The sequence below is a fragment of the Sitodiplosis mosellana genome, unplaced genomic scaffold (assembly GCF_009176505.1).
Source record: "Sitodiplosis mosellana isolate CC-2019 unplaced genomic scaffold, AAFC_SMos_1.0 Smas_scaffold_2, whole genome shotgun sequence".
Taxonomy (NCBI): Eukaryota; Metazoa; Arthropoda; class Insecta; order Diptera; family Cecidomyiidae; genus Sitodiplosis; species Sitodiplosis mosellana.
The window spans coordinates 7704954-7718586 of NW_022595245.1; the positions used below are offsets into that span (position 1 = coordinate 7704954).

The 13633-nt window shown below is 38.4% G+C and overlaps 1 protein-coding gene across 2 annotated transcripts in view; it reads left to right on the plus strand.

Annotated features, from left to right (window-relative positions):
* The window catches only part of LOC129565474 (dual specificity protein kinase splB), a 118253-nt gene that overhangs the window by 65306 nt on the left and 39314 nt on the right, over nt 1-13633 (plus strand). For both annotated transcript variants that reach the window (XM_055440423.1, XM_055440425.1), the window contains exon 6: nt 683-836. In XM_055440423.1, the coding sequence (XP_055296398.1) occupies nt 683-836 (154 nt within the window). The remainder of the gene's footprint in view (nt 1-682; nt 837-13633) is intronic.

Below are 13633 nucleotides of genomic sequence, written 5' to 3' on the forward strand. Positions count from 1 at the left end.
GTTCGATCCATCGTCTTATAAAATCGAAATGGAAGTGTCTCAAACTGACGCCATACACAAAGAGAAAGAGAGACGCTAGTGCAAAGTACAATAAGCTTCTCGTAACGGAATTGATTAAAAGATACAGTGGTGCAAAAGCGAGAGAGACATGTAAGGACATATTTTTATGAAGGGCACCTATCGAATACCTTCACCGCGTCGCGTCTCTCGTCCACCATTTCACTTCAATTCGCCCATTTGTGTTCTTCATTGAACATAATAACAGTAATAATAAGGTTTCCCGCTTCTTATCCTGTTTCATCATGTTCGTATTTAAGACTTGGTGGCGTTCGACTTTTGTCAAATGAATTCACATAAAACTTTTATTGGCAATTTCAATGTTCTTTCTTTTTCGATGCTATATGAATTGTTGTTGTTGTTGTTACAACTGCTGCTGTACATTTTGGCATACTTGAATGGATGCGATAACCGCTGGTGTTATCGGTCTGGGGGATCGACGAAAATTACCTTAACGAAAAACCGACTGTTGAGTGCATACCGTCAATATTACGTTGAAAGTACACTAATCAAAATGTTTCTTCGTTTCTTTTTCCGTTTTTCTCTCTCTCTCTCTCTCTCTCTCTCTCTCTCTCTCGCTCTGTTTCTCTTCTTTTCTTTTAACATGTTGTTTATCAAAACACAGGAGGGATATGAATGTCAATGCTGTACCGGTTTCGCTGGATCACACTGCGAAGAAATTGACGCTTGTTCACCCAGTCCATGTACCAACAACGGCATTTGCGTTGATTTATCTCAAGGACACGATGGAAATTCGTATCAGTGCTTATGCCCTTATGGTGAGTGTTGTTTCTTCTTTTTTTCCTTCTTCTCTCCTCTCTTTTGTCACTTTTTCCACTTCATTCACTTTGTTATTAATTTTGTCGTCCATATTGATGGAAACAATGAAGGAACTGACGTAACGGTAGCATTGTGAACGATATGGAAATGGTGAACAGAGAGAAAAACAAACAAAAAACAATGAATTTGAAAATTTTCGCTTGTCGCATGGCTAAATTTTCCCTTAAATTAATGCTGATTGAGTGGCGGTAGTGGATTTTTTTTATGTTTTGTTTCGCTGCGGGTTGATATGAATTTATTAAGAAATTTGCTGGTAAATCAAGTGAACACCATCGGATCTGATGGTGGAAAATGTGTATTCAAATTTAGCCAATTTTCGACACAGAACAAAAAAATCATATTTTATAAACTGAAACTCAATTTTACGCTAATGCCTTCATATTGATTCAAGCGCTGGTCCGTTCGTTCCGTGTTATTAATGAGTAAATAAATCGTACGCTGGATTTTATTTGTTACGATTTTAACAATATTGTTATAAAGTAACTTTATAGCCATACCGTTCGTTTATTGCACACCAAATTCATGGATTAGAATTAACGAGGTGCCGATGAGTCAGCATGTTTTTGTGATGGTGTGTATGTGCACCTGTTTTTATCTTATATAATGAGCTGGATACTATGGCGTTTATACGGAATATAATTCGCATCCAGTTATATGCGCTCGACGGTGAAAATGTGAAACAAGGCAACATTGAAAAACTAGATAAAATTAAGCATTTAATATTCATTTTTGTCGTATGGTCATAAAGAACTGTCTTAGCACAAACGGTTTGGATTAATAAAATTCGATGTTAGACAAGAGTGTAAACAGTTCACTAACAAAATATGCGATATAAATGCGAATTCAGACCGCTTCGAAACAAAGATACGTGGAGCGCAACCGTTAATGGAATTACCATTTGAAAATGCCGAGTAAAAAAGATAGTAGTGGTGGTAGGACTTAGAGAGAAAATTGAAATAGGTGGATATAGCGATGTCAGCGACCGCATGCGTATATCGTTGTTTATCTTCAGTCATAATTTTGTGTCGTCGAGTAAACAAGCAGTGCATAACTGATTCTCTGTCGCATGAAAACGATTCCAATTAAAATCACAAATTATGTGCTCTTGCAGTGCACATATTTACCACTGATGCTGTTGCTGTTGTTGTTGCTGTTGCTGCTGCCGTTGTACTGTTGATGCTCCGCAAGCGATTTGGCGTTCACTCTGTCTCTCTTTTCATTCACTGTATATATTCTCTCACTCTAAACTAAACAACATGTAGTTAATAATACTGAAAATGCTCATATGTGTGCCAACCAGAGAGACTTTGGTTTTTCATCACATATACAGCGTACGGTGCCCGAGTGTGTGTGTGCTCTGTTCGTTGCTCGTTTGCAAATGGAAATATTTCTCATTATTATTTAAAATTGAATTTTCCATCGTTGGTGCAGAAAAGCCATTTCGCACAATTGAGTTTAGCACAAAATTCAAATTTACACCGATTCGCACTGTGGTCTTGTGCTATGGCGACCTGCGTTTTGCCTCTTGCCATTACAACTGTCTTCTCTATCCCATTCTCTTCTCTTCTGGTTTCTTTTTTTTTTTTGCGTTTGACTTTTGCAGCAGATTTTCACGCATTATCGCAATTCGCAAATAGTTTTGCGCTTCGCATGGATGTTAAGTGTCGCAAAAAACTCGTGCTAACGCTTGAAAACACACACCCATATTCACACCGCGACTCATTGAAATCAACGTTAAAGCAAAAGTAATAAAAGGTTTGTGGTGAAACGACAATGACATATCGTTTTACATGGAGCGTTCGCACTCATGAACTTTTCTAAGGACTCGACGCAACGGACGGCGAAAAAACGTGCACAAAACTTTAATAAGCAACAGAAAAGCTTTGAGCAAACGAACGAACGAAAAAAAAAGATGAAATTTAATGAAAAATTAATGAAACCGAAGGGCAAAATGGAATGAACGTTGGAACACGCGACGGTGGCTACGACCACGTTAGAATTACCGACATGATCGTAGCCACGTCTAAATAGATTTTCTTCTACATCGAATGTTTGACTCGATTCTTTTTTCTTCACCCAAAGTTAGAAGAAGGAAAAGCTTAACGAATGCCATTTCAGTTGGAAAGCAATCAGTTTTCAACACATACATGGCCGAACTCAAACAGTTGGGCATGTGAAGCAACCGCAGGCATTGAAAAACAATTCGTTGCGAGATTTTTTACCCTCTCGTTTCTCTGTTTTTTTCGGTAAACATACCACACAATTTCTTCTATTCACTAGGAATGTTACAGTACATTCAATCTCAATTTAGGGCTAAGCAAACGAAAGAGAGAGAGAGAGAGAGAGAGAGAGAGAGAGCAGAAAAAACGAGAAAACTACACTTACCCGAAGACATCTTTTTGAAAGTACCGTGTTTGAAGAGGAAAGTTTTCGTCGTAAACTTAATCTTAAAATTCAATTTTCACATCTGTATGCATTACACGATCACGTCTTGTGTCATCTTCCCTTTTTCCTTTTCCCGATTTTTGCGTCAGCATTTCATTTGCACCTTTTCGAGTCCAACGAGCCAGAGAGAGAGGAAAGAATCGGACGCTTGCAAACAGCAAACCAATGAATTTTCTCTATGTTGCTTGCTGTTCGCTGGTTTTTCCTTTCTTTCTCTTTCTGCCTTCGATTTGCTGCACATTGGAAAAAGTTCAAAGTTTTACAGTCACATCGAATATAAAGTACAAACCAGATGTGATTTTGAAGGCATGCGGAGGCAAAAAAAATATCTATCACTCGAAAAATGAGAGCCTGTTGGACTCAAAATGACGGCAGAGAAAAAATCATGTAGCCCGGTCGGTTTGGACTGTCTGAATGAAGAATTTCACTACAATTAGTTTTCTGCTATGGAATCGGAGTTCCGTTTGCGAAATCAGATATTCAATGTTTGTTACATTATGAATGCGAACGAAGGGAGACGCTGTAGGTTAAATAGGAGAGAGAAAGAGAGATCGAAAGAAGAAAATAGCACATGACATCGGCTCAAAATTTCCCGGCAATCATTGCATTTGTTCATTACATAAGCACAGCCGAAAGTCGGTATGCTCGACAATGTGAGCACAGTGTTCGACAGAAAACCTAAAGAAGTTGATGATTGCAAGAATGAACGTGACGAGACTCATAAAAATCGTCACTCATACAAATGCACGCTGTATTTTATTCAATTTTGCTCTCATTTTTTTCGTCGTCGTCTTTGTTGTTGCTGCTATCGGGTGCGGTTATTTCACAGTGAGATGTCGATTTAATATGGACAGCAAAAAAAGACGAACGGCAATTTTGACTTCAATGGTTATGATGGTGGTTATGGTCGTGGTCAACTGAGCTCGAGACAGCCTAGCGGCAAGAAAAATTGGCCCCGAAAACTCATTTTAAAAAGCGCATCATCCGATAAGATCATCAAACAAGTTGAATTGTTAATATTTCACAAGAGCGTGGCATGAAATGAAGCACGAAATGGTAAAGCGAAACCCTCTGAAATAATTTCATTTAGAATATTTATCGTGGTTCATAAGAATCGCCTTTTACTCTCGCTGAAGTACACCACATCTAAATTTTCCACGAAAATAATTGAAAATCAAACATGTTTTCTGTTGTTCATTTTAATTCGGGATTTTCTCTTTTCAATTTGCTCGCTGGCATTAGCTCGAGCGCGCTCAAGTTCGTCAGGGCGTGAACGGAATTTGATAAAATTTGCATCCGATTTTTTTCTCTATCTTCTTTATTAAATATTGAATCATATTTGATTCGGAATGTTATTTAAATTAAGTTTCCGTTACCTGTTCAGACAGTAATTTTTTGTCTCCGTACGTGGGTTGTATGCCACCTACGAAAATGAAAACGGGAATATCAAGCAAAACGTGCATGCAAATAAATAACCGTTCAAAGTGTGTAACAAAGAAAAAGAGGCAAAGAGCCAACCAGGGATGCGTATAAATATTTGTAAAAAAGGAGCACGAGTCGCTTTTATTCCTTCTTTCTTTTTATTTAAATTCGTCGCTTGTGTGTCGAGGGGAGCTGATGCTGATGTGTATTCGCTTAATGCGAAACATGACAGAGATACGAAATAGAAACGAAACATGACAGTGACAATTGCGCATATGGGATACTCGTATTCCTCTCTTCATCTCTCGCTAGCTCTATTTGAGGGAGTGAAAATAAGATTAAATTTTAGTTGAAAAGGTTACAGTTTGTTAATGCAAAGCGTCAACCGAATTCAGCTTAAATCACATGAATAAATGCTCCGGCAGCTAAAACTATTTTGGGCAATCGAATGCCGAGAGCAAACATGGCACCAGCCAGAGAAATCGTGACACTATAAAAAAAATCAACTGAGACACAACACAAAGTCAACAACAACAACAACAACAACAACATCGAACACGGTGTGCCATAGATAAATTGAGAAAGTACAAGAAAGCAAAAAAAAAGTCTATAATAGAAGATGCTATCAGACGGAATATAAAATGGAACAACATACATCGAAGCATCAAAGTTAAAGGAAGCGAAGCAATTGCACAGAGTTGCTGCTGTTCGGTGAGGAAAAAATATAAACGAGAAGAGAAAATATTATTGAAAGAAATGAAGTAGAGATTGAAAACAGCGTCGACAGACATCGAAGGGGGCAGAGAGAGAGACAGAGAGAGTGAATGCAAGATGGTAGCGACGATCATAAAATGGCAAAAGACGAAACATCCAAATTCAAAGTGAAACATTTCGAGTGAAATTTTAAGGCGTTCAAATTGGACTCGATATGGCGAGCATTGACAGTGAGCACAGAGCTCACGAGTGATGGGAAAAAGAATCTTCGAAGCAGCACAAATGTGAATTTGCCAAAGATGATTTGCGTGAAACGTGAAATCGACAAAGTCTCTCTCTCTCGGTCGCGCTTGTTTTCCATTAAATCAGTTTTGCTACAGCCGTTTTCATCTTATTCCCGATATTGTCGCTTTCGAGTTTTTTTTCTTCTTTTTTTTTCGTTGCAATGCGTGAACGTGTACAAATTCAATTCAAGAGTCAAAAATCAATAATAATCAACGTTTCGTTTATGCTCGAAGCTGAAATCGTTGAATTTTCAACATTTGAAAATGGACCCGTTTTTTATGATGCCAGAAGACAAATCGCTACAAGAAACAAAAATTCGATAGCTTTGTGAAATCTTCAGTGTTATTCACTTATTTGTTGTGACTTCCTCCAATGTGTCTGCGTTTTGTTTATTTTAATTTATTGTGACTTTTTGCCGAACGATTTACACTCGCTGCTTTCTTTTTTTTCTTCCTCTTCTGTTATTTGTTAGCTACTTGATGGCTCCAAGACAATTTGGCGCTGTTTATCGGGATGATCGTATGCCATCTTAGCGGCCCGTAAAACGATACCCATAGATTTTCTCGTCTCGGTTAACAACGAAAACTTTGAATCGCTATAAAGATCCGAATGGATGTTGAACGAAAACATAATCGTTTGTTTTGGCATCGCCGCTTGAATTGAAATACATTATACTAACACACATTTTCAAAAAGAGTTGCAAAACCAAATGCTAACCCAACTACTTCTCCCCCTAAATTCGATGGAAAAATCGATTGCTTTGACTTTTGCAATTCGCATGGTTCTTTATGGTTATTTTCGTTGAGGGATAATCGTTTGAAACGCCGTTGGTTTGGTAAAACAAACGCCAATTTTCCAAAGTCGCAAATCGGGCGTATTTCACTTCTGAAATTCGCATGTTATCAGATACATCCGGGTAAGAATGAACGAAAATCTTGTTTTGATTGGAGGGAAAACGGAATTTTTGGCTGGATTCAAACCATCGCGTTGGAGACTGTTACTTACAAGGGTGGAAAATTACTTGATTTTAAAGCGCATATGGGTCGAAAACATCAAAAAAGCATTTTTACAGAGAATAAAGAGCATTTTTAGAGAGAGCAAATATGTGCCGGCATTTTTCTATTTGCAACAAACCGTCTTAGGTCTTTCGAGCGTGCAAAATTGAACTTATCATGTTATAATGGACTTAAATTTAGCCTACATTATTTGGATGAATGCAAAATGAAACAACAATTGATATGGCATCCGTTTATAATACAGTTCTAACGGAACTGTTCCATCCAATAGCTCGATTGATGAAGCCCGTTCGCTTAGGTGGCACTAAACTTCGATACCTAATGATCGAATTAATGTACCGATTATTTATTTAAAAATAGAAGTAGAGAGCAACAAATCCATTTTTCAACAACAGTCAATCACGTTGATTTCCATGGTTTTTTCTCTTCTCGTCCATTTTTATTGTTATGGCGCAAACAGTCACTCGATTAATAACCAATCGGGTGATTCGATGCTGGAGCGCACGTTGGCGTGAGAACACGCAGAGAGTGAGAGAGTTTGAGTGGGCGAAAGAGCACGGGTGATAAAACATTTCGCAATCAACCTCGATCGAATTACGGCTGCGAGGGAAATATGATTTTGAGCGCGAAATTGAATTTCACTTTGCGGTTTCGAACTTCGACGTCATTCATCAATTGAACACAAACCAGCGGTTGGTTTGAAATATTTTATTATCAACTCAGTGGTGGTGGTTTTTTCTCTCTCTCCACTTATTCTATTTTCAACAGTCCATACCGCATCTATCCTGATTCAATTAATCGGTCGATAAGTTTTTACGAAGCGGTTATTTTTTCTGGTACGGATGAGTGCGGGAGAGCAAGAGGGAATGAGAACGAGAGCGGGAAATGAGAAAAAAGAACTGATGCCATATTAAGGGTTGCGTTTTGTTGGCCTGGAAAGCAGCGTTGTCGGTTGAATTGTATGAATCTAATTTGGCTGATGGTGTCAGTTGGACTCGAAATTTGCGTCGCTTTTTTTCGGTCAACAATTTCAACAAAGACATTTGGATGGTTAACTTTTGATAAAATGTTAAACTTTTGAATTGGCCAAAAGAGCGAAAGAAAATACGAAAAATGGCGCTTGGAACGAAAAAAAATGATTCCACAAAATAAAGACCCAAGTTAGGAGATTCATTTTCTATTCCACTAGACACAGACTTTATTTAAAATTTATGTTGAAATCAAATGGTCTACCAGACTCTTTTCTACACATTTCCACAACGAAGAAGAGAAAAAACAATTTAAAATATTTTCATTATTACTGCATAGTTTGTGCCATGTCATTCGCTCTTCGAAATGCTTAGCTGAACTGGCGAACAGTCACACACCACCACAAATGATAACAAAGACAAATGAAGGACACACATACTGCATAACATCCGAGTTGAATGAAGCATTCCACATCATTCGCATTGTAAATGAAACCGAATCAACACACGTTTGATGTCGGAATATTGCTCTCTCATCGAACTTTTTACGTCGTTTAAAACGCAAAAGTCGAAGCTTGTTCATTCGGTGACACAATAAATAGCAGAATTATTCATATTATTTACTGAACCATTTTTACCATTACTAAAAATCCAAATTTACCATTCGGAAATGAAATTCGCTTTTGGCCACTGCGTTAAGAACAAGCCGGGCAAAATGACACAGTTCCTTTTTCGCAGTGTATGTGAGTCAAAACGTGAACATCATCGCATTCAACATGAATAAATTTCAATTTAATTTCTTGCCATTGTTCTCTGTCGAATGATTGCTTCATTCCGCATTGCTGCAAAAGCTCGCTGGGAAAAAAGAAGGAAGTCACATTAAAGCACTTTATTCATTTCAGTCAATGGCGAACGTACAGCAGGAAAATGGGCAAACGATATATTTAGAACAAAACAAAAAGAAAACGACGAAGAGAAGTCTGCTTTAAAATGAACAAACAAAAACTGCACACAGAAAGCAAGGAAACGAAAGCGAGAGAGAGAGAGAGAGCGAAAAGGCGAAAAACAGAAGGAAAAAATGGAATGTTGGACAAAAAATGGGAAAAAATAGAGAAATAATTTAAATTTTATCTCACGTCTGTGTTCATCAGGGGAAGATAAGAGCGGTGATTTTTCAATGAAGAGTGATTTTCCATCGCGATACTTTTATTCCATTCTCTGTCTATCTTTTATGATAAAACCAGAACACAAACGGTACAAATAAAAATGAGTTACGGCATTTTTGTACCATTCCGATTTGTCTATGCCTGGAATGGTTTGTGTGTGTGTATATTGGGTTGGATGTTGTTGTTGTTGTTTTTGGGACAATTTGATGCGCCACAAAGAAAACACTGTGAAGAAGACTGGCTGCTTTCGGAGAAAAATTCTCAACGAAATGGAAATATCTGATTGCAAAGCGAAAATACTTTGCGCTCAAGTGAAAAAGTGAAGAATGTTGTCAAAGCATGGAAAATGTCTTTTGCAGATGAGGGGAGACGAAGAAAAGATGCGACCGACAAACGAACGAACGAACGTACAAACGAATGAATGAACGAACGCAAAGCATGATAGCACACTGGAATGGCGCATTCGAATTTAAAATTCTCCAGAGCCTACCAAAACCTCAACTTCAATTTAACGCGTTAAATATTCATGGATTTTTGTGAACACATTTTTGCTCTAGCACTTTTCTGTGGCGAACACCCTGGCTGGAGCTGAAAGCAGAAAAAATGTTCTATATCTCCCTCTTTCCCGGTCTCTCTGGTTGGTTATTAATTTAGATACCGAATTATTGAAAATTCAAACCCATAATTGAAATACACAAATAGATTAATGCGCATTCGAGGCGTAGAGTCACAAACCCTTCATGTTGGAACTGGGTATATACATAATTAAGTGAGACGTCGTTGTTATATTTACCTTCAATCGTCGTTAATCCGACCAAAATGAAATGACAAAATGGGATTCGCATAGACAAAAAAAGCGATAAGCCAAGAAAAAAGATTGAATCCTCAAAATAGCAACCCGCCCTGTGTGCATGTTTGAGCTGACCAAATTTAAACCGTACCCAAATCATTGAAAAGCCTAAAAATGACTATTTCCATGCCCAAAAAGTATTTCGAACCGAGTTTGGTATGAAAAAACAACGAAAAAGTGATCGCACATTTAAAAGTCCTGAAAATGCGTACTATTTGCCAATGCTCGCCGACTCAAAGTGGAATAATAATTATGTCGTAATGGAAAAAATTGCAAATTAATTCGATGCTCTGAATTACTCACGCTTTTCGTTCCCACACACACACACACACACACACACACACACACACACACACACACACACACACACACACACACAGGGAGAGAGAGCGAAATACGTCTTAACTCATCATAACATATGCCTGCCAGGCATTCCGTATTTCGAACATTTTCAAAACTTCTTGAGCGCACAGCGACTGTGTCTATATGTGTGTATTTGCCATGAATATGAATCATGCGAACTTCACAGGCAGAAAACGTGAGGCATACACCCATACTTGGTACGCGTTATTTATGCGAAACGCTTTCGTAATGCTATCTTGTGCCGATGATGAATTGCAATGGCATTGCGAAACTTTCTTACATTGTGATCGAATGTGAATTTTTCATCATCAAGTCATGGTGATTGCAAGGCGTTATTCGCGTAATTTATGCCTGCACACAATTGCTGGATTGCTGGTGTGTGCGTGTGTTTTGCTGGAGTTGAGCACAAATTAATTTGAGCTTTTTCACAAATCGCTGTTCATGCGATTAAATTAATCTTCAATTGAACAGAACATAAACTCTCCGGCGTTTCGGTGCCAGTGGCAGAGCCAGAGCCAGAGCCAGGCTCGAATAAATAATGTGTATGTGTTTGTGTGAGCGTGTTTAATGGAAACAATGATGATAAATTACCAACTCGTCGTCTTTGAGTACACAGCGCGATGAACAAAGGAGATCGCGCTACGATGGCGGCAACAGTGCTGGCACAACAGCAACCAAGTCGCCATGCTTTGAACAAGTAATCAGCATGCGATTGCATTAAAATCCATTAAAATTAAGTAAATAAACTTTCGTTCACCTTTTTTCGCTCGCTCTCTTTTGGTGTGTCCTTCATCCGACGACTGATGTCACTGAAGCTGTTGTTGTAGACACTCTCGTCTACTTCTTCTTCCTTTCAGCGCTCAGACTCTCTATCAATTGGTGTTCGTCATTTTCATTTCATTTCTTTTCCAAAGAATTGCTGGTTTGTCCTCTACTCTCTCTGGTGCCTTTTCTCTTATTCCGCAAACTTTTTACCGCGTATTGAGCTTTCTGCCCTTAATTAAAGTTGTGAAATTAGATTTAACGAAAAAGTTGGTTGATAAATTAAGTACGTAAAGTGCTGCTACAGTCACCGTGTAATTTTGCACATTTGGTTGTAATCGGAATCACCACCACAAAACCGCCCGCCCTCCTTTCAACTGACATCGGGTAAACATTGTGTGATGGCGAAGCGTACGAGATGAAAACTCGATTGTCAGCAAAAAAATATTTGCTTCAATAGAATTTTTCGCTCTTTTCCTTTTGTGCGCGTCGGTGTTTTTTTCTCTCCTTTCGTGCCATACATAGAAAACTTTGGAGCTGCTGCGTTTTTTTTATTGTTGAATCAGGCGACATAAACATGTTTTTGATCAATAAAGAACATTCGTTTTGCTCTTTTGTCCAAGTTCTCTTTCTCTCACTCCCCGTCGGAATGTTTGTGCAAAGGTTCAACTTGGATGTTTGCAAATGTGATTTCTTTAGCACGTAACCGAATCACCATCAATGATTCGATTAAGTTCAATTGGTACATAAATAATTAAGCTCATTGTGCGCCCTCGACATGGGTCTATTTGCAAAATGTTGTCGTTTCGTTTTGTTTTTTCATCGATCGGATTTCGATACTTTGGTTCTCTCTCCGCCAATATAATCCGATCACAGATAAAGCTAAGCTAGAAATGGATTTTGCTTGGACAAGGGCAACGAGAGAAGAAAAAAAAAGCCCGACCTGAGCACGCGACTTATACATTCGACGAAAAATCATATCAAATCGATATCGACAGCAATATACCCCATCTCTGTAGCTCTGATACGCTGAATCGAAATCCTTCTTCATCGCATTCGCATTCCGATTGACGCTTCGATTGAATTGATATGGAAATGTTTTTCCTCAGCATTTGTGCTCATTTTATGTCGAAACCGTTTTTGCCGATTCCATGGAAATTATTTAGTTTTATGCAGCATACACATGTGCAAACAAAATCTCATTTATCGTTGATTGGGAATGGCATTGGGGTGGGAGTGGAGATGTGTTTGTTGTGGATGTGTTGCTGCATTGATTTCATGAATGCTCACTTTTTCGTAAAAGAATCCGTTTGAGTGTTTTTGCTTCAAAGCAAAATCGCACATTGGATCAGATGGTGAGATGCGGGTCGATTGCTTGTGATTGCGTGAGAGAGAGTTAGGATGAGTCTGTGAATTGTCGTCCGAAAAAAAACAGCGATAGCATTTCACATCTTGTTTGTTACTGCCATGTCAAGCATATAATATTTCGTTCCCTTATCGCTTGACGAGGAAAATTGCGAGATTTTCGCACCATGTGACAGACTGACGACAGAGCGAAAATTCGATGAAAACGTATGTCATTTTGATTTTTTCGATAAATGCTACAATTTGCGAACGAAAGAAAAAAAACGCACACACACATACTCGCATTCAACGTACGAAAATTAGTCACAAGTAATCAGCACAAGTGCCAGCCGAGTTTTTCGTTGCTTTTTTTTCTTTTCTTGCGGTCGAGTGCAATGGACGATGTGAAATCGAAAGATTTACGCGAAACGCGTATGCAAAAGAGAAGTGACACTTTTGAAATCGATACCGATACATTAACGATGGCACTGTACTCATCCTCATCCTCGGAATGTCATAATAATCTCGACAATTTGGCGACACTGACAATTCAATATAATATGGGTGTGTGAACATGATTTTGTGATGAGAAGACCTGTTATCGTGCATATAATGTTTCAAGTTTTCATGAGTACACAGGCCGCCGCCGCTACCAACGCCTGTATGGCTTGGTGTGTTGAAAAGGGGTTGCGCGCATCGTTTCAGATTTCGTTGCTCCACCGATCTGATGCCAAGTGACAGCTTACGCGTACATAATTTTATTCGTTTTTCTCCCGCTTTTTTTTCTCGTTCTGCTCATGCTAAAATCTTGTTATGGATGCTGAAGAAAGAAATGTGTCAACTGCCTCATCGTTTTAGTACATTTCTCACGTTATTCCACCCTCATTCTTTTTTTTTTGTTGCTGCTTCTCACAAAACGAATTTCATTTTCCTCTGACACATTTTCGATGTTGTACAAATTGAGAAATGGAACATTTTTTTCCCATATCGAATTTCGTTTCCTTTTGGTTCTCATGTGTTCAACTTCGTGCATCGTGCGCATATAAATCTAATTTATTAGATTTAGCCATTAGTTTAGGTGACAAAAAGTTGTGCGCGAGCGCACACTCGTTTTTGTTTCTGCTTCTAAAATCACATTCACACAAACACGCTGCGAATTGAATTACTTCTTTGTGAAATGGCAATTTGGCAAAACAAAACATGGTGTTGCAGGTGCTTTTAATCTCAAAACTATCGTGAAATGAAAAAAAGAGTGTGAGCGATACTTTTTTTTCGTGATTTTTTGTTCACACGATCTTGATTCACTCTCTCTCTCTCTCTCTCTCTCTCTCTCTCTCTCTCTTCAATTAATGAACTATAATAACGAAAGCAATTTAATTGTACTTTTTCGCTCTCATCAGA